Source organism: Linepithema humile, chromosome 1 (assembly GCF_040581485.1).
Source record: "Linepithema humile isolate Giens D197 chromosome 1, Lhum_UNIL_v1.0, whole genome shotgun sequence".
In the NCBI taxonomy this organism is placed as follows: Eukaryota; Metazoa; Arthropoda; class Insecta; order Hymenoptera; family Formicidae; genus Linepithema; species Linepithema humile.
In genome coordinates, this window is record NC_090128.1 from 6,991,010 (window position 1) to 7,012,120 (window position 21,111).

Genomic DNA, 21,111 nt, shown 5'->3' on the forward strand with positions numbered 1-21,111 from the left:
GATGTAATTGATATGCATGTGCAATCTATAGTTTTAGCAAAACAAGAACGTTCATCAAGTGGCGAATGTTTGTTTATTTTCGTTGAGGGATGAAGTTCGGCGCGCGGAAGGTCCTAAACACGAGGGAGGCGACACAACGGAGGGCACGGCCTATTCACGCAGCAGCGCACTCTGACGTCAATCATCATCACGTAATGAGCGGCGCACTTCACCCAACTTTACCCCGTTCGTCCCTCGCGTCCCGTTGTCGCGCGCGGCCGTAGCGCTCTCGCAGCCAGTCGCGGCCGTCTGCGATGAGTTTAGTTTTGAAAACAACGGGCCGCCCGCCGCTCATACATCGTCGTCGCACGATTCGCGTGTAGACGGTAAGCGCTCATTCGCAAAGTGCAGCGCGGACGAGGTTTAACGGTGTCGCGTAGTACGTATCAGCAGTCCTTCCGTCCTTCTTTCATTTCGGCCGTTTGTTCCGTACCTCCGTCCGTCCATCCGTTCCTCTCTCCTCTCTCCCGGCTGCTCTCCCTCCCACACTCCCTGCATCACCCTTCGTGTCGCTATCGTTTTCGTTTTCGAAACGTAATTAAACAAAAAAAATGGACGCCCTTCGGGAACAAGTGATGATCAATCAATTCGTGCTGGCTGCGGGCTGTGCCAGAGAACAGGCGAAGCAGTTGCTGCAAGCGGCGCATTGGCAATTTGAGGTGAGAGAAAAATGGAAACACAAACGGATGAAGAGAGAGGATAAGAGAGTGCGCATTGTCACGCGCCCTTTCCGATGTATATTTATATATATATGCACCTAGTTACGTATATCTGCCTGCATGGCGGTGTATCCGCGCTTAGACACCGCTACGTAAACAAAGCGACGAAAATGGCCGATCACCGCCGTCACTGATTTCGCTGCTTTATGTCATGCGACGTTTGCCGACGATTTCGCGAAAATGCCACGCCGATTTCAGCAAAAATTCGCAAACTTGTTGAATCTGTGATGTATTTCCTTCGAACAGATGATGTTGCCATGGTATTTCTCACCGATGCATCTCCACTTCAGCGTCGGCAATGAATGACTTGTGTAGCGCTACGCCGTTCGATTCGCTTCATTCATAAAAATCGCGCAATGTTAAGAGGCATGTTTGCACTGTGCAGTCTTCGAATTGTCCGTATAAAATTGGTTCACGTTCAGAAAACACAGCCAGTTAAAGATAGTCTCTCTATTGGCTAAAATAACTTTGTGTGCGTGTACGTCTCTTTCAATCGCTTTAAATTCTTTCATGTCAATTTATTCAAGCGTTGATTAAGTAATTGGCTTTAAAAAAAAACAATGTGGTAAATATAGAAATACAACGCTGATTGTAAATAATTATTTAATGGTTGCGTAACCGTTGTTTCTGAACATAGCCATTGACTTGTAACATGATAAACTAGAATGATTGCAATCTCGCGTGGCATCTTTATCAGATAACAGAATTACGGTCGCCGTAAACGTAAAACATGGTACAACGATTGTAAATAATGGCTCCTATGTTGATTATTGTCTTCAAGATCAGTCAAAAAAAAACTCGTCTCTTTAATCTCTATCAAAGAAAAGCACAAAGTTGCCTTTATCGACAATGAATAGTTTCCTGTTCAGAACTTTTACTGAGATTTAATTTTAGGTTTTTAATTAATCAGAAAGCTATTTAGATTGTACGCGCTTTGCACTTTTTGATCAATAATCATTATGCGCGAATATCCGAATAATCGAATTCTTGCAAATTGCATTATTTTTATTTCAAAGTTGTAAGACTGTTTGTTTTCATTTCGTGTAATGTAGCTCTACCGATGCACGAACGTGAAGATTGTCGTTACGCAACAGGATTTTATCGCTGTTACTGATTCATCAACAATATTTCCTCGGTATACGATGTCATTTAGCTATTCAGTCACGTAGCATTACACTAAACGTTTATTAATGCCTTACATTGGTAGTTAGATATTTTTTACATTGAACACATAATGTCTACGTATCATGATTGTTGATTAAAAAATGGTTTATTGTTTGATTACAAAAATGCAAAGCAAAACTCTAAATGTGCGTAAAAATAATATTGACAATTGCAATCAGCTTTGATATTCGGTACATTCTTACTTTATCATACATATGACTCATTTTTCTCTTATGAGTATTTAACGATTGAGTCGTGCTTTAAGTGAATTGAGTAAACTGCTTTAAACAAATGTTTTTATTATAGAGAAATTTGACTGTTTACTATAAATAAACCAGACGTGATTGCACAACATTGCATTCTCCGTTGAATGCTTTTGTTGTCATTTTCGCACGTCCTAATCACCGAGCGTGAGAGAGCGACGAAACGAATCGATAATTGCTATTTGTGGCGGTATGCTGTGTTTACACGCGCCGTCTTCCACGAGGTCCCTGTTAAGGAACGTTATACAATCGGAGAATCCGGCGCGTTGCAGGCAGGAACGCGCAACCGGCGTGATATCGGCGAATTTGCGGATGCTCACAGATGTATGACTTGTATTTCATTTACGACAATGGGGGGGGGGGGGGGAATTAACATAAGATCCATATTCGCAGATAGAAAATTAATTTTATTGATTGAATTTATGCCAAATCTCTTTGAAGATCGCAACACGTCTATTTTACTTTTGGTGAATTTTAATAATTTAGCATTGCGTCATACTCATTCTGAATGCGTTGCGTGAAAGCTGCGTTGAGAAGAGTAAAATTATCATTTATAATTAGAATATTAAGAACAAATCGCATAAATTCGTAATACTCTCTTCTCAACAATATGCCGAAGTGAGATGAATGCTTTTTACGAAAATTATTTTAAAAATTTATGAGTTTTATATTAACATTAAAATATCAAATATATGTATAATCTTGATAATCTCATTCCTTAAAGTTTATAATGATTATGATATAATAAAAAATGTAACCATAAATTGTACAAATTGAATGCGCATCCGGTATTCTTTTAGATGCTATATTCACGAGAGCGTGAGAGAACGAAGGGAAGGGAAACAGATAAGGTTGCGACACGTTGCGCACACGAGCGTGCGAGCTAATGCATCATCGTGATTAGAGCTAGCACGAGGAATCTCTGTGTGCTTTTGCCACAATGTAAACAATGCGGCAACGAGTATTTATACACATGCGGGAACGCGCGCTTCGTTTCGTCGCGAACTCGCGTGTCGGCTCAATACAGCACGGCATACAAGGGTGTTCCCCGGTGCTTACCATATTATATCTTCATTTTAATTCTTGAAAAGGAAAGGTCGATCTTTAAAAGACTGCCGTCTTTCGTGAATGTCGATACCGTGTGCGAAATATCCTTCAACTGGTGTCATATAGTTATCAGACCACTATCTGACTTTTCCCTTCATATATTTATCGTATTCTTTTGACATTCTATTTTTCTGAAATTTTTAAATTGCTTCTAGCGTTATTTGAAATACATTACGTCTCACTTATGTGGAACAATGATGACTATAATTTTTTTTTTACGTTAAAGTAAATCTGCTGGCACAGAGTTTGTGAGATCGCGACTTAGCTTTCTCTTTAATCCTTTTAGTGTCTTATATTTAATATTTTTTAATTAGTTTTTATTGTTAAGTTTATATATGTTTGTGTTTTACTACTTATGCGTAACGATAATGGTTAAAACCACTGTTTTTCACTTAAATTTCTTTTACACGACAGATGCTGCAATATCAATTAAGAGATATTTACACTAATTTGAAACAGAATTACTTTCTTGTGTTTGGCGTAATTACAGCGTAATTTCAATGCATGCCATGACGAGCACAAAGTGGGGATGAGATAGATAATATGCGAATGTTACAGCAAATTCTCTTCGAATCCGAGAACTTTCTCCGCTCGAGCGGAGCGGAGCGGAGCGTTAAAGCGGAACTGTATACATTATTTGATCTCGAGACATTTCTATTCATTTCGTATTTGGCCCATTGCGAAGCCCATTGTACACATTGTTGTGGTCCATTTAAATTTGAAGCAATTAAGAATAAAAACGTGGACATTAAACTGTGATCATAATGCTAAGGAAATCGTTTGCGCACACAAATAACAAATTAATTAAATCTCATGTCAAACAAATATTTATTAGATAAAAGTATCAAATGTACATCACGTAATGTTGTAACTAAACTATGCAGTAATAGCAATGCACCAATAAATTTAATCATTGATATTAATTATATAAATATTTGTTGCATTAATTATAAAAAAACACAATATATTTGTCAAACAAATATCAAATATACATTACGTATTGTTACAGCGGTACACTGTACGCAATCGCGATGTAATTGTTGCACTGGTAATCCTAATAATTAATATTAATTATATAAATATTTATTGCGTCAGTTATATAATTCGTTTAACTATCGCGTGATACTCGTTGAAACCAGTTTAGTCGCCGATTTTGCCTATATAATTAACGCGTATTTTTTAACGCTCGTACGTTCCAAGCTGCTTTTTTAAATCTACAGAAAATTACAGTAATACGTAAAAATCTATTTTATTTGCTGTTTATTAACTATTATATCAAACAGCAATAATTATTAATTGTTTGTTCGTCGCAGTCTTGGCAGTCTCGTCGAGGCCTTCATTTAGAGCCCGAGTGTTTTGTTTCGTTTCGTTTCACGTGCTTACGAAAGCGTCAATAACTACTGCAACTAGAGAGAACAGACGTAGCGGTCTCACCTTTATGCTGCATTTTATCCCTTTCGCTGCAACGGCGTGTTCCGACCGAAATATGAAACACCGTTGCCTCGTCGCGCGCGCGCTGGCCTATTACATTCTTATGCTAATGCCCTCAATTTATCCAAGTATCGAATATCACCGGCGTTTTAATGAAACACGACTTGGCCGTTTGAATGTCACGCGTTGTATCATTGCGTAATGCGTTTCGCCTTGTAATAACAAGTGTTAAATTAGTGCATTATTATGCAAACAATATTATATAATAAATAATTCTGCGTAAGAATTTGAATATCATACAAGAGCGTTGATGGAAGGTGGTGAATTTTAGGAAACTAAAAAGTTTAAATAAACGTTGCTTTATTTATTTCAGTGTAACAAATAGAGATTATTATTAAGCAACATCTGAATAATCGTTAAAAAATAACTTTTAATCAACGTTTATTAAGATTTCTTTAGTCTGATGAATACTATATATTTTTCAAATTTGATACCATTTTCTATCGACACCGTATTTGTAATTTGGTCGGACAACATTACATAATAAGCTCTAATAGAATAACATTTATTTATTATCGGGATCAGTAGCTGTCAGGTGTAGCGAACGTAGCGAGCTGTTTATAATTAATTATCGATACGCTAGTAGCTATAGATAAATGGCGCAGCGCTACAATTATACCATCGCGTTACAACAGTTATCAGCAATTATCGGGTACATTTATCAGCGACTCTCGGCGAGTGCAAACGTTCGCAAGTATGGATATCCGAGCGCCGAGGATCGGATATCGATGCCATTGAGTATCAGACGATACTGACGAAGCAGCTTATGAGACGATCGAAAGATCGCGAACAGCTTTAATGACATCTGGCAGAAGAGTTCTCGTTCGGCCCGAATTACGTCGTTCTTTCGTCGCTCCTATTCATAGGGATGACTTTACACAATCCTTTGTACAGTCGAGTTTATAAATGGTGTTTCATGCGTTGTACATCAAGTATATTTTGCGATCGTGTTATATTTTATTCGCCAATTTCTTTCCATTTATAAACATTCTAAAAGCAACTGAACTATAAACGATTGATTAATCGAGAAGATATACGATTTAGGATTTCTTCAATTTTAGATAGATAATATTCATCATTGAATTGATCAAACGCAATTCGATTATACTCGATATTTTACTATTCTAATGTAAAAATTCGCGAATTTTGATTAGTTCTGTAATAGCAAAGGCGCAATATTGCGCAATAAAATTTTTTATGCATTGCTTAATCGAGCATGTCTAAGCGATCATGTGCTTTCTCTGTTGCAGACCGCTCTCAGCATTTTCTTCCAAGAGGCGGCGATACCCTCGTGTGCGCAGGGAGCCGGCACCCACTTCGGCCAAGTAAGTCTCCACGATACCGCTTACTTCTAGCGTGACTGACGAGAAGCGTGTAAAAGCGGACTGTGTCTATATCCGTGTACTCCGTGCAATCAATGAGTTCTATTTCCGCGTCGGCGAGTTCGTCGGTTCCTCACGGCGTCTCTTCCTCTGTTTGAAAACGTGAGAAACAAGACCCGAGATGAGATCATTTGAGAAATGGTCTTTTGTGAGAGGAAAAAAATTGTTTTTTTTAATACGAGATTACATTTAAAAAACATGCAAAACAAGAATAATTTTTAAAATTGTAGAAAACAAGTAATAAGCATAATTAAACATCCTTTTAATTTACTTATATTATTAATAATTCACATTAATAATTCACATTTCTATTTATTATCTCTCTATGACTTCTCAACAGTTATATATTAATATTATCTACTTTAACAAACAATGACTACATTATAAGGAAAAGTTATATTCTCAAAATTGTTCAAAGAATTCACCTAAGTTTACCTATTTACCTACCTACCTACCTACCTGCCTATCTACCTACCTACCTACTTATTTCAATATTATCTGGTATACACTCGCCTAGAAATATTCATCCTTGATGAAAAACATCGTGCTTGCTTATTTGCGCATTAATTTTTTTAATAAGATTCAATCGTAATAAATTTCATGGAATCGCTCTGGACAACTCATCATTTTTTTGTCTTCTTTCCGTCTGGTTACGTAATCTGACGTAACGCAGTTGCGTTAAAGCTTTCGGGTCGCGTTGGCGGGCATGTTCTCATCTTATTGATTATTCAAAAGTAGGTTCAGAGCGAGAGCAAGAGAGAAAGAGAGAAAGAGAAAGAGATCAGAGCTGGCGGACCCCGGAATAATATCGGGCTGCCACCGCCGTCGCCGTTGCTGATTCACGAAACGCTTCCTCTTCTCTTTTTGTCTCGCGTTATCCTAATGTATACAACACGCAGGAGGAAAATCGATTGTAGCGCGTGTCTGACCTTCACGGGGTGACTGCCACCCCTACCGCAACTATTTATGTCGCCTCTCTCCGATTAATTACTCACCCCCGTGACAACCCCCTTTGTTCCGCATAAATTTATAGTTACACAAGGTCGCTGTGTAACGATGACGAATTCGAAAGATAGCTCCTTTATATCTCTATTCTTGGACTGTCTACGGCCAAACGCGCCTTCTGGATATAATTTGTCTGACATAATCTTCTGAATAAGTTCCTTAGAACTTGTTTCTATGGCTGATTCAGGAAATGTTTGATACGTTGTTCTTTAAAAATGCGAATGTAATAAAATAATGAAAATTGAAATTATTTTTCGGCTAATTTTACGCATAGGTCTTTTAATGAAGTCTTTGTTAATAAAATCTTATCTTGAGACAAGTGCGTGTACGTGCATTATCAAGATCTACTACTATCTATGCCTCGAGATAAAATTTTGTTAAAATAAAACTTGTGAAAGTAATCCAATAATTAATAATTTGTGTTATTTCATTATATTTGCATCTTTCAGGCATGTGTTTAAAACTTTTATTTTAGAACGTTTAAAACTGAAAAAAAACGCGGCACTTGATCGAATGGATGGATGGAAGAAAGAGTGTGTTGCTTTTTGACGGAGAAAACAAACTCCTTCGTTCATCAAATGCACATCTATTACCTAACACACGATGTATATGTTACTAGGGCATTCTCTGGCGAAGTTTACCACTCTCCATCGCTGTTTGCGCATTTTGGACTCCGACGTGATCTCGTTCTTTAACTTGAATTAGATTTAGTGCTAAACGAAATGCGGGCCAATGTCAATAATGTTTCAGCATAATAATATATCTCATATTTGTGATATCTTCAAATAATGCTGCAAGTCAGTCAGATAGAATTTCGTTTCTGAGTTGTTGAGTTTTTGGGAATCGTCAGCGAGAAATGACACGAGCAAAATCGCAAGATAACGAAAGGAACTAGCATCAGAATTATTTTAGCACAGCATTAAGTCAAGTCTACTGTTTCCTCACTCAGGTATACTGAATTATGACGTCAAAAGCAAAAAAATCATATAAAATTTTTTTTTCCTCAACATAAATTAGTTTTTTCGTGTATCAAAATCTTCCTTTCTTATTATCCTGTACTAATAAACTATATGTATCTTTTATTTCCAGAAAAAAATGACGCAATTGATCAAGATTTACAACTACTCAGTAATCTACGAACTGAAAAGAGATATATATTATGAATCTATACTGTCAAGCGCTGGTGATGGCATGCGAAAAACTAATTTATTTCAATTTATACTGCAAGGAAACATTTGACACGATTTCGCGTTTCTGACGTCATAATTCAATACAACTGCAGCGTGGGATCAGGAGTCAGTCTTAACGCAACAGCGATAATAATACTCTTTCTCGAAGTTTCATCAATCGGACATGATTAACCGGTTAGTAAATAGTCGGAAATTCGATTGAATGGACTAATACAAGAGAGAACCGGTTCGGTCGAAAGGGTTCGCCGGTAGCCCGCAGGTGCCAAACCTGCTTCGGTCAGCCTGTAATATCGAACAAAAGCGAAGGTGGCACGCTCTTCTCGGAACACAAAGAGGAGAACCACTGTCTTCGGAGACAGTCATTACTAGATGCGTACTATTCTCGGTCGGCGACGCGGCACATTCCGATAAGTCGTGTGCCAAATCGCATAGTCCGCGAGACCGCACGCGCTATCTCCTGATGCGTGACTCTTTTATCCGGCACACCTGTCCTCCAATCTGTCCCGCATTATCTCCGTCTTTCCATGCGTTGCACGCATACTGTATAATCCGTCTAATTTGCTAGGACAATAGTACCGTGTTATATAAAAGTATGATTTAATTTTATATGTTTAATTCTGCAATTTTTTTTACTAAAATTTCACTATTTTAGTTCGCTATATAAAAAACTTTATAAAGATTTTAAAAAGTTAAATTTACTCTCTCTTTTGTTTATAAAATAATTATATTATCATAGAAGTGCAGGAACTATCTTTAGCATAAAAGTAGAAATACAAACGCTGCAAATTGATTTTTTTATAATTAAATCCTTATTAAATCCTTTGTAATTTAATAAAAAATGAAAAATTATAAGATATTAATAGCGTTTTTTTTTTTTATGGAGATTACAACATTTCTACAGAAAATTATTTTCAGATAACACCGTGCAACACGCCAGCCACTCCGCCGAATTTTCCGGATGCGTTGCTGGCGTTCTCCAAAATGTCAGCCGGTGAAAAAACTCCATCGGGTAAGTAATTATAACTTCAGTATGTCAGAATAATTTTAACTTAAATGCAAGAACAATCAATGTCAGTTTTTTTATCAAAATAAGATATGCTGCATAATAAACTTCACCAAGTGCAGTTCTTCATAAGAAAGTTAGTTTTATGACGGAAGATAAAGTGATCATAATTCAGACTTGACTTTTCTGGAAAACTTTCCAACTCTCCTCCGTAAAAGTTTCTTAGAAAAACTTGAACATTTTGGTTATTCGTGTATTAACGCAGAATAACTGCCGTCGTGTAAATCGTTTTTTATATCAAATTATTACCGGTTGACATAATTGTACAGTACACGAGGATATACGAAGTGTACAATAATGAATATTGATATTACAGGCATGTCTCCGAGCCAGAACGGATTGCAGGCGAACTCGGCGTCGATGTCGGGTGTCGCGCAGCATCACACCGCCGGCGGCCGGTGTAGCGCGTCTGGCAACGCGACACAGCAACAGACGCAGCCGCAACAGACGCAATTCGGCCTGGGTGAGCCACAGAGATAAAAGTGACTATGGTAATCGGTGACGCGCGAGCGCGAGACTCGTATAGATCGGCACGCGATAACGTTTCTTTCCTGGTGCGAGGATGATGGTGTTACTCCGAGCATAGGATGACGAGAAGAGATAAACATACGCACGGGAAGAGGAAAAGGCTATTTCCCGTCGGCGAAAATGCGTCCTTCTCGGCGGAGGAGAAAGAGGCCGGGCCGCGAGCGAGATTGCGGCTACACGGATGATGTCTTTGTAGATTGGATTGCCGTCGAACCGCTACGTTATCCACGCACAATAATAGCGACGAGTAGTGTGTATGTATATGTGTACGTATTGTGTCCGTGCGAGTGAGTCAAAATCGAGTGTGATTTCCCCGATGACGCCCCCCGTTCAATGGGGGGTTGGCGTGTTGTACCGCGATCGTCAAGATTCCCTTCTCGGCTTCTTCGAGGGATTTAGCGCGTACAACGACGCCTCGAGAGTAGTCCATTGTATATGCGATCGGTACGAAAACCATGGCGGGAGAAGAGGCGAGAATCGAAAAGAGAGTTTTCCCTCCTTTTCTTCGAGGACGCCGGGACCGTTTTTGTAGATCGAAAAACATCGATAATCCCATCAATCACGCCCGTGAGAATAGCCCCAATCTCCCAGCTTCAATCCAGCTTCCTTGTCCCTGTACGTTATATAGAAATACGGCTGTTTCTCTAGAATTCACTGTACACCATCGTTAGACTAGGCGACGAACTTTCGCTATCACTTCCACGCCACAGTACAAAAGAGCTGCGAGGTGCAGTTTCCCCGGTCCTACTTCGGGGAAACTTGCCGCGCGTTTTTGTGGAAGAGGATAAGAGAGTCGCGTATCTCGAACACAGATGGAAAGCAACAATGCTGTTACACGACGACTCGGAAGATATTCATTTTAATCGTGGAACTTGAGAGAGTCGCTCATTATCCTTTCACTGTTCTCCTAACATAGTAACGCTTGCAGAACGCGGCGAACGCCGTTTCGTTTCCATACACACACACACACGTACCACATAAGCGTACCGATATTTCGATGGTATAAATAATACGAGGCTAAGTAATAATAAACGAAGATCTACCGTGTAAAAATTTGTAAAAAGTGTATTTCGAATTATGTAACGTTTGTTTTACATAATAATTACGTAAAAGATGATTAGAATAAAAAGAGATCGCGAGTGATTAAAGTAATAGTCCGAAGAATTGACTCGTCGAGAATAATACATGTCGCGTCTCTTTCCTCGTTTTTGCTGTTGTGATGAGCAATGAGGAATTCTCGGTCCGATTATTTATGGATATATATATAAAACTAGAGATTACGTACTGCCTGATCTTTTCCTTTTGTGCAACACTAGACTTCACGATGTTTCGCAAATGCTCTTGTATGGCAGCTGGCAATACAATTCTACCTAATATCTGTAGTATACTGATATTCAAATATATCAATCTCTCTGTATCTTTCGTTATATTTCTTACGACAGACGGTGGAACGATGCAAACAGGACGCGCTTGTTCTCATTGAGACCCGATTTATTCTATGTAGCAGCAAATTTAAATTTTTCACAGCCTCTTAGAAATCTTTTTCTAGTTTAACGTAAAATGATAATGCACACAGAATTCTTTATTTCCTTCTACATACAATAGAAGTGTTAAGAATGCAATACGCGATCTTTTTCTTTGTAACCGTAACAGTGGTCTCAGTGGAATAATAAGAATTTAAAATTCAAGCTTATTATCTGATAAATTTCATTTTCGAACATGCAATAGCTCGAGTATTCAGGTGTTGCATACGGCTTTGTCACTGTGAATGGGTTTATGTAAATAATAGCGGATATTAAACATAAGAAAAAAATGAAAGAACGATGTCACGACGAGGTATTTTTTCCAATAAGGTACACGCTTTAATACCTTCCTTACGTTTGTGTAACCTGTAGGCTGTATTTGAGATAGTGTAAAAGACTATCGAACGAGAACTTGTTCTACTATGTTGAATTATGATTATTGTTTATTTGACTATTATAAAGACGAGTAATGGTCATGTGTACATAATTTTGGAGAATTAAATAAAATATTAATAATGGTGCTTTTCTTAGCTTCTAGTTTTTTACTCATACCTTTGTACTGTAGAACTTGGGAGCAGCTGCTTTTAAAGTATATATCACAAAAGAAATCTACTATGTACATTTAAGCGTTAACGTGATACATATGGATATAGTGTGCACAGTTATGAGCAGCCGTGGAAAATTATTATTAACTTATGTAACGTGGCGATAAGTTAAGATTTAAATTAAAACTAACAGCTATCGATATCACTTTCTCTATCGTTGTTTCTCGACTATGTTATCGTTGTATAAAATATTATGCTAATAGCAGAGCGTTTGTGCAACGCGTTTAATATTTCGCGACGTAAAAAAATGTATGTACATCGTGATTCATCGCATGTGTAAAATCGTGTAATCTTTGGAAAAAATCGGCGCATCTTATTCCGGTGGTATCTCGACACCTCTGCCCAGTCCCGACCACCTGTCGGGCACCGACAGGAAGTAACGATGCATCGCGGCGATGAACCTGGCGCGATACTCCTCCGGCGATATTATGGTCGGCAATTTGCCCTGACCACCCAGTATACCGGACTTCTTCACCATAGTCTCCAGCTTCTTGTCCCATGTAAACGTTCTTATGTAATCTGCCGATTGAAAGAAATAATCGATAAAAAATGAGAGAATATGAATCGCTCAATAAACACGAGCATATAAATTAAAAATATAAATATTGATTTTTGCATAAATCCAAAACTTTGCAAACTTGTATAGTAGTACTTGTATAGATGAGTGATTTATATGAAATCTTTGACACAAAATGAGTTATGTGTGTATTTAAAAATTGATAAATTCTTATGATTGTGTCCTTCCAACGTTGAAATTTATATGTTGAGTCGCGCTTACCTATTATACCAAGAACAAGTTCGTCGGAGCTTGGTTCCAAACCTACTAATAACGAATAGTCCATCACGGAGTTGTCGGCTAGAAACTTGGTGTCCTGCTCGATGGCCACGTTTAACACTGCCTTGGAGTGCGATCGGATATATAGCGGAGAGTCGCAGCTCACTGCAATGCGAGAAGAACTTGTTACATGTTGCAACTTTTTATACTTATTCGCAAACAACTGAAAAATACACACTGTTCAGTAAATTCTCGTCTAGCAAAACCAATTCACCCTCGTGACACATATCGTCGGGATTCACTAGCCGATTCCGCACGGATCCCTTCAGGTCAAACTTGTCGGTGATGATTCGCTTGTAAAACAAGTTCTCCATCACTAGCACACTGGTGCGAAGCGCCGCGTTGGTCGTGTTGTTTTTAAACGACACCCTGTACACACCGACTATTTTGCCGAGCAACGTCGGCTGCTTGGTTTGCTGACACCTCTCCATGTAGGCGAAATAGTTTGGCGCGAAGTCGAGAAAGATCTGCATCTCGAGTCGAGACATTTCCTTTATGATAAACCTGTCATCTGTAAAGGAAATTATCTTGCTATTATGTTGGACAATGCGTACAAATTTAATATTAAATATAATATTTAAAAGATGCATATTCAAATATATTTAAAGTATTTAAAGTACTGAACAAGACGATTAGAAAGCAGTTTTGTATTAGCGTGAAATTTTACAACATAAAATAATCCATACCTCTACTCTTGCAAAAGGCGCTACCGCTCTTTCCGCCCCTCGCGGCCCACTGAACGCTCCGACTGAGGCTTCTCGTGAAACCGTCCTCTCCGCAGGGCAGAACGTTCTCCCGCAGAGCAGCGAATTGCGCGGCGAAGTATATCCTGCAGAAGAAATTGGTCGTGGCGTCATTGAACTGCACCTCGATGTAATTCTGCTGCTTTATTGCTTTTTTGTCGTCGTCAACATCGGGACCGACGGCGCCGCTGCTACCGTTGAATTCCACACTTGATACATTCTTGTCGGACTCGATGGGACTGCTGGCGGCCGGATTAGGGCTGTTGCCGCGGAAGAAGGACAGCACGGACGGTCGCTTGAATTCTCCCGATTGCACCAGATCAAGCGAACTGTCCCTACCCTCGGGAAACTTGCGCTTGCTCAACGGACTCGGATTGAAATCCGGCCCTTTGGTCGTGCGCAGCGATTCTTGCAAGGCGTGTTTGTAATCGTGCGAGTCCAGCGCGTACGCGATTATGGACGACGGCTCGGACTCGTAGACCACTATGGGCACCACCGATCTGCAAACAGAAGCGCGAATTATTTTTCAGTCTAGAGAGATCTACGATTTCTGAATTATGTTTGCTGTCGTTACCCGAGTGGCAGCAAGTAGTGCTCCAAAGGCCCCAGTGGATTCGATATCGTGTGATTCACGGAGACGGATGGCAGCAACTGCGACAGGATCGTCTTCTTCTTTTTCTTCTTATCGTGCGAGTCATCGGACGACAACGGCAGAACGTCGGAATGCGATCTTTGGTGCATCTTCGGCGAGCCCTGCATCTCGTCGGGATTGTTGGTGGACTCCAGGAGCTCGTTGTCGGAGTTCTCCACCAGCTCGGACGCCTGGAAGTCGCTCTGCACCGCCGTGATCGCGTCGACGGCATTGTAATCGGCCGACATCGGGCTCAGATCCTCAACCTGCGACTCCGACGCGGTGTCCTCCGTGATGTAGCCGTCGGTGTCGACCACGCTGTTGCTGCCGGCGGTCATGGATCGCTCGGTGAATCGGCGCGGCCGCTCGTCCTTCTTTCTGGCTGACATCTCCGACAGTTTGTTATTCCACGTAAACACGGCCTCCGAGATGAGCCGTTTGAGGATCACAATGCCGTCCTCGATCCGGAACATCAACGTTTGCACCTGTCTCTCGGATGTCTTGCCTTCGAGCTTCTTGTTCTCCAACGTCGGCGACGTCAGTTTCAGCTGAACTTCCTCGATTTTGTTTTTAAAGTACTGCTGATCCTTGGCGAGCTGTTGCTTGGCAAGATTCAAGCTCTCCAGATCCGTCTGGCTCACGAGTTTCTCCCGTATCGCTGTGAACACCTCGTCGCCTTTCAGCGCCACGCTCTTCATCTCCTCGATCACGTTGGCGTGCTGCTTCGGATCGTAGATGATGTTGATCAGCGGCGGCGGCAGCGAGATCTCCCACTGTGAGATCTTGGTGAACTTGAAGACGGCCAGCATATTGCGGCGCGTGAAATATTGATAGTGATCGTAGTGCAACGAGTGCTGGCACGCGTCCACGCCGCGTTTAGAGTACACGCCACCGTAGAAGCGTAGCTCGAGATACTTGGCGAACGACAGGCACCAGGTGTCGCCCGACATCGGCACCACCGGCGACACGCTCTTACACTTGACGCATTTGCTCCACGTGAGAATCTGATCGGCGTTCTCCTGCACGAACGGCTCGGAGCTCATCTCGCTGAGGCTGATGTGCAAGCAACCACCGTCATGAGCGAAGCGCCGAACATGCTGGGCGATCTGCGCGCGGCAGGCCCGCGCCGGACACTTGTACTCCGTCGTCAGGCAGTAACGCTCTAGGAAGCGGCCGAGTGCGATGTCATTCTGCCCGTACATCGTCATATTCACCACCCAGGGATTCACGCAGAACGCCGGTGTGTCGTTTCCGGTATGCGAGAAGCTGCAGAACAGCACGGACAATCGCTGATGGCTTGCGGGGTCTAGGCAGTCCGGCCACGAAGGAATCAGCTGCTGCTCGTTGCTCTCGGCGGATGTTGCCGCCGACTGCAGCGCCTTATCCAGCAGCACGTTGTGCGTCGGGTAGAGTCGACTTCCGCGCGCGCGGAAATCCGCCAGAAGGCTCTGCACCTCGCGATTATCGGCGTCCGTGGTGAGGCGTATCTGCGCGAACGGATGCTGCAGCTTCAGCATGACGCTCGTCCGCTCGCGACTGTCGGACGCGAGCTGCTCGCTCACGCCCACGCTGTTCGTTCGGGTCTCCTTGACCTTGTCGAGGAATTGCGTCGAGTAGAAGATCTCGCGCGGGAAGAAGCTCCGCAGCACGCAGTTCCGCCCGATCTCGGTCTCCAGATAAGGAATGGAGAACTTCAGATACGGCGACACGCTCAGCACGGTGTCCTGAAGCGCCTTCTTGAACTTGTTAAACAGCGGGAAATCGGCGACACTCAGGCGCTGACCGTTCGGACTGGTGTGATTGAACACGTCCTCGTCATCTTCGTTCAAATATTGATGCAGTGGATCGCTCCGGTCGCTTATGGATTCCCCATAAATGCGCTTTTCCTCAGAAGATATCTTGTCCTTCAATCTCGCCTTATCGAGTTCCTCGGTCTTTTGGTCGACATCCTTGTTCGTGAACAAGGTCGCGCTATCGTTATGCTCCTCCGCGGCGTCGGAAACGAGACCTGAAGAATGATCCTTGGATTTATCATCATTAGCTGTATCGTTCTCGCAAGATGTTGGCATTGCGTCCTTCGCGTCTTGTAAAGACGGTTTCAATTTCGTCTTAAATAACTTTAAAGTGTCGTAAGGATCGGAATCCTCGGACAACATCGACGACACTTCTCTCAGAGAGTCCACGCTTAAGATATTCTCGGAGCTACGAGTATCCTCGTCCTTTACGGACGTGCTCGGATTATTTGACTGAATATTTCGTGCACTCTGCTCACCGCTGAGTGCGGCTTCTTGATCGTGATTTAGTTTCGATGGTTTCTTCACATCCATCGCATGTTCGTCGATCACGTGATCTTCGAGTTTCTTTGACTCCTCGCCGCTTAAAGAATCTTTCTGCGATGTTTCATCTAGGAACGAATTGTCCTTAGGCGACGGCGGTTTAGCGAACTCATCCATGAGAAATGACTTTTCGAGACGCCACGAGTAAGCTGCAAAGATCATCATTGACGTAACGTTCTTCACCTTCTTCAATTCGGTCTGCGAGCCGCCTCGCAGTAATATCGTCGCGCCCAGATGCGGATTTGCACAGCCTTCAAAGTACATCAGCGTCTTGATGCCTCCTGAGCATCAAAATTACAAAATTAATAAAGATGATAAAATTTCTATATGTACTATCGCTCAAAAATTTAGAGAGAGCACTTTATAATGTCAAAGATATCGACATCAATTTATAAATATACGGTATTAAGTAACAATTCTGATAAAGACAACAAAAAATTAAATATAATTGAATGTCGATAAGAAAAATTAACTTTTTTTTTGCAAAAAAGAAGTACATCACTTACTTCGTTCGTCAGGAAAATTTCTTAAATAAAACTTCTTGCACGTGCCCAGCATATATCTCGCGCTTATGTGCGCGTCTATAGTGTTTACGATATTAGCGCCCGTGCATCGCGCCACTCTTTTAAGTACGCTGAGCTTCACGTTCAAAACTAACGTTACGCCACATTCTCTCAGCTTATCCTGAGCCAATCTGGCTACGGAGCGATGCACGAGTACCACATCCGGACCTAGAGCGGTGATTCTCGCTACCGTATGTCCCAAATACTCGCTCTCCTAAAAATTCAGGGAAATGCAATATTAAATAGCAATCTTTAGAAGTGAAGAAATCAAGATTGATTAAAAATAATAAGAAAATTAGAAATTGATCGCATATTACCTGCAACATTACGGGTTCCAAGCTTATCAATTTGCCCTCCACGCGTTGATACATTAGTCCGCACTGCAACAATAAGATCTTCGGATGCGCGATCATGGCGTTCATGCCGCGATGAGCGATATTCTTGCTGCAAATCACGCCGGACACGATCTCGCAGTCGTCTCTGCTGCCGCCGGGACACTTTTTGAATTGCACGTACTGTCGAATGTCCAAATTGTCAGCATCGTGATTCAAATCCGGCCTGACATGGTCAACTATCTGATGTGCGATGGACAAAATTGTGTTCGACCACGTTTGCGACAAGCCTTCCTTACTAAGCAATTGCTTAATAAGAGAATCTTCGTGCGCTTTATACGCAGACCTGCGATATCGTTTATATCTCCATTATTATTATTAATTGCAGTATAAGTTTTGTTATTATATACATATTATTTATTATACTTAATAATTTATCATACTTAATATTATACTTGATAAGTTAACAGTCGGTGCATAAAAAAAAAAGAGAACTTACGTCAAACACTCGTACGCGCTTATCTCGCCGAAAGCTGTTCTCAAATTAGTCGCTCTGTGCCAACCGTTCTTTTCCTTGAACTCGTGTACTTGAAGCGTGTCGCTTAGCAAGTCGTCGCATATCTTAAGGTTACAGTCGTGCGGCTTAAGATTGATTTCTTTTTGCTCGATTATGCCGTCACTGCTGTCCACGGAAATTACAGTTAAATCTTCCGAGGTTGGTCTTTTCAACGTGACGGTAGACGCTTCTAAATTTAAATCCAAGTAAAAACTCGAACTAGACGACGGCAAACGGCCGAAAGTTTGCGATTGCGAGCTCATCGGCTTGGTCTCGCTCTCGGAATCTGTAACGAGAATCGATCGTTGTTGTGCGTGCCGTGCTTGAATAATTGCTTGTCTCATAACTTAAAATCTTAATTCGTCGCATTACCGGTAGTCGAATCATGCTGAGGAATAGTCTTTACCCATGCTGGTTCTTGAGCATCGCATGTCGTCCGTTTTTCGGTTAATAAATCTATATTTTGCAAGGAGGATAATTGTACTGGTCTAAATATGGTCGCCGTGTCACTGAACACGTTATCGCCAATAACCGGCTCGATAAAGCCCGCTTCCAACAATGCCTGGCCTATCGCAGTTGCCTGCACACTAAAAAAGGAGCAATCACATGAGTGATAATTGAAGCGTTAAAAATAACTATCTAATTAGATCAAGTTACTGAGTTTCGACAAAAGCCATATTGAAATTATCGCGTTACAATGAAAATATATATGATTTAAAAAATAAAGCAATATTTATATTATATATTATTATATATAATTTAATTTGTTGATCAGATACCTACCGAGTGGCTGCTTTGTTTTGAGCTATCATCCAATTCACCAGTTCGTTTGCTAAGAAACAATTGTAATAACTTTTTAATCGAATTCTATGCGTTTGCAATTGTATGGCTTGACTAGACCGGAATAATTCCTCCCAGATCATCCTTAAAGAGGCCGAATTTTGTAACGCGAGCGAGCGTTCGTGCAATGATAGATAACTATTGCCCGATCTGCAACAAAAATTTAATGCACAATAAGCGATATGTATAAAATTTAGACATAGACATACATAAATTGATTTCTACCGTCCAGTCGCGTAATTCTCCTCCATGTATCCTACACTCGGCTTTCGGCATATCGACGTTTCGTCGCCCATCGATTCGTTCGTATGCTTTCGAGTTAACAGCGGTGAATCGTTTCCGTATTTTACTTGAAGATCCTCCTGCAGCGCTTTCAAGTCCGCTGATAAATCACTTCTCATATCCGACGATTGCAGATAAGAAAGAACTACTTTACAGCAATATGTACAAACTCTAAGGTCTCCTGAAAAAAATTTATATAGTATTCAATAAATCATAAAGCATAATCGACTAAAATTTCTTATAAAAAACTACTAAAAGATATAGAATATGTTTTTTTTTTTTCTATTAGATGTGTAGTTTACAATATATATATTTGTATTTATAAAAGATTTGTACTTCCTCACCTGTGCATCCCATGATTTTCCCTGGTATCTGATCAGAGCAACACTTTGAGCAGAAAATTTGCCCGCACACTCGACAGTGGTGTTTCCTTCGAAACGTCGTGAATCTCTCACCGCACTCGTAACATTGTTTACTCACGCTGTCGGGCATCCAGTAACTCCTTAACTGAGAATCTTTGTACGAACGTAGATTCTATAAAACGATGCGAAGAATAGTTTATATAAGAGTTGTTAAAATTTTATAAAAAAGAATATAAAATAATTATATGTAGTGCAAAAGTTATTATAACAAATACATTATTACTTACATTACTTTTCAATGCCACAATATTGCTGATACGTTTCAGAACATTTGGCAAACTACGGCCCTCACTGGTATCTAATGGAAAATTTATCATGCTAGTGCTGTCATCGTCGGGTGTTTGTTCTGTGCTCTCCGATTGCTTCCACGATTCGGAATCAGAGGAGCTACGTTCATCATTGTTAGAAGATACAGTAGAATCATTAGTGTTTGGTGAATCTGAAATCATTAAGTACATTGTCAATGATTTTTCAGTTATTGTAATGGATAAGATTAAATATTAAAGGCATTGTTTAATTATAATAACAAAGAGTGTAGCTCATTAAGTAAGGATTAATGATAAAAATTTTTGGATGATATTTAGTTTGAATAACAAATCAAAAGTATCCTAGCAGAAGTGTTAATATAAATAAAAGTGTTAAAGATAATTACATATATAAAATTTCTTACTGGTTTCTTTCCAAAAAACTTTTGAACATTTTTTATTTTACAATCGGAGTTTAACATTTACAATACATCCAAATAGGAAACTTAAATCACAAATTCTCATCAAAATTCAAAGTTTTCTTGTGGGAACTTTAAATTCCAATTTCTCATTAACGGTTTAACAGTATGTTATCAGTATTATCAGTATAAAATATTTCTCTTATTCTCGATTTCTATTAAGTTGTTCTCGAATTCTTAAAAAACGAACCCGTACTCTTAGCATACAATAATTAACGTAGTAACAATCGGCGATAATGAAATATGATTAGAAACACTTAGTTCCTTCTGTCGGATACTCACTTCTAGTGAAGTTGAAGAACTTTGAAAAGATCGACGCTACGACAGGTTGACTCTCCTCGGGACTCAACGGAGCGAACTCCGTGAGTTTCGATGGCGAATTCATATTTTTGTTCATTCTCGACGATACTATCTTCTCGCATACATCTTGATGTTAAAAGCTCGGATATTTGATGGCACGCGCTCTTCCTGTTGATCCTGCTGTTTTCAATCCTGCCGATACCGATGTGACGCATGTAAATGTATACACAGAGAACAGTTTTGACAGGCGATCAGATGATTGCGATGACAACGACCACTGGTTTCATTTCTTTGTACTTCATATGCCTTTTCAACATCAATGCAGCGGCATCTTTCGTTGAATCTTATGAAGCTCGAAGCAACTGATGCATTGCTCTGTCAATAATAATCTGCTTATCCTTATTTTGTTGTTACAAAATAATTGTATTTATAAATAAGGGATTAATACCTGCATTAGTGTAATAAGAT

General features: G+C 40.5%; 2 protein-coding genes across 2 annotated transcripts; one reads left to right on the top strand and one right to left on the bottom strand.

Annotated features, from left to right (window-relative positions):
- Positions 1-238: 238 nt before the first annotated feature.
- Positions 239-12,004, top strand: LOC105679813 (UBA-like domain-containing protein 2). Its single transcript, XM_012380082.2, has 4 exons — positions 239-698; positions 6,034-6,108; positions 9,276-9,369; positions 9,740-12,004. The coding sequence occupies exons 1-4, from the start codon at positions 591-593 to the stop codon at positions 9,901-9,903; spliced, it is 441 nt and encodes a 146-aa protein (XP_012235505.1). The 5' UTR covers positions 239-590; the 3' UTR covers positions 9,904-12,004.
- On the bottom strand, positions 11,900-20,997 carry fab1 (fab1 kinase). The gene is made up of 14 exons (XM_012380081.2): positions 20,626-20,997; positions 19,847-20,058; positions 19,542-19,731; positions 19,141-19,378; positions 18,859-19,065; positions 18,448-18,662; positions 18,019-18,361; positions 17,505-17,865; positions 17,131-17,401; positions 14,232-16,905; positions 13,601-14,157; positions 13,093-13,425; positions 12,858-13,019; positions 11,900-12,598 (listed from the first exon to the last, which is right to left on the bottom strand). The coding sequence occupies exons 1-14, from the start codon at positions 20,738-20,740 to the stop codon at positions 12,393-12,395; spliced, it is 6,084 nt and encodes a 2,027-aa protein (XP_012235504.1). The 5' UTR covers positions 20,741-20,997; the 3' UTR covers positions 11,900-12,392.
- Between the last annotated feature and the right edge of the window lie 114 nt (positions 20,998-21,111).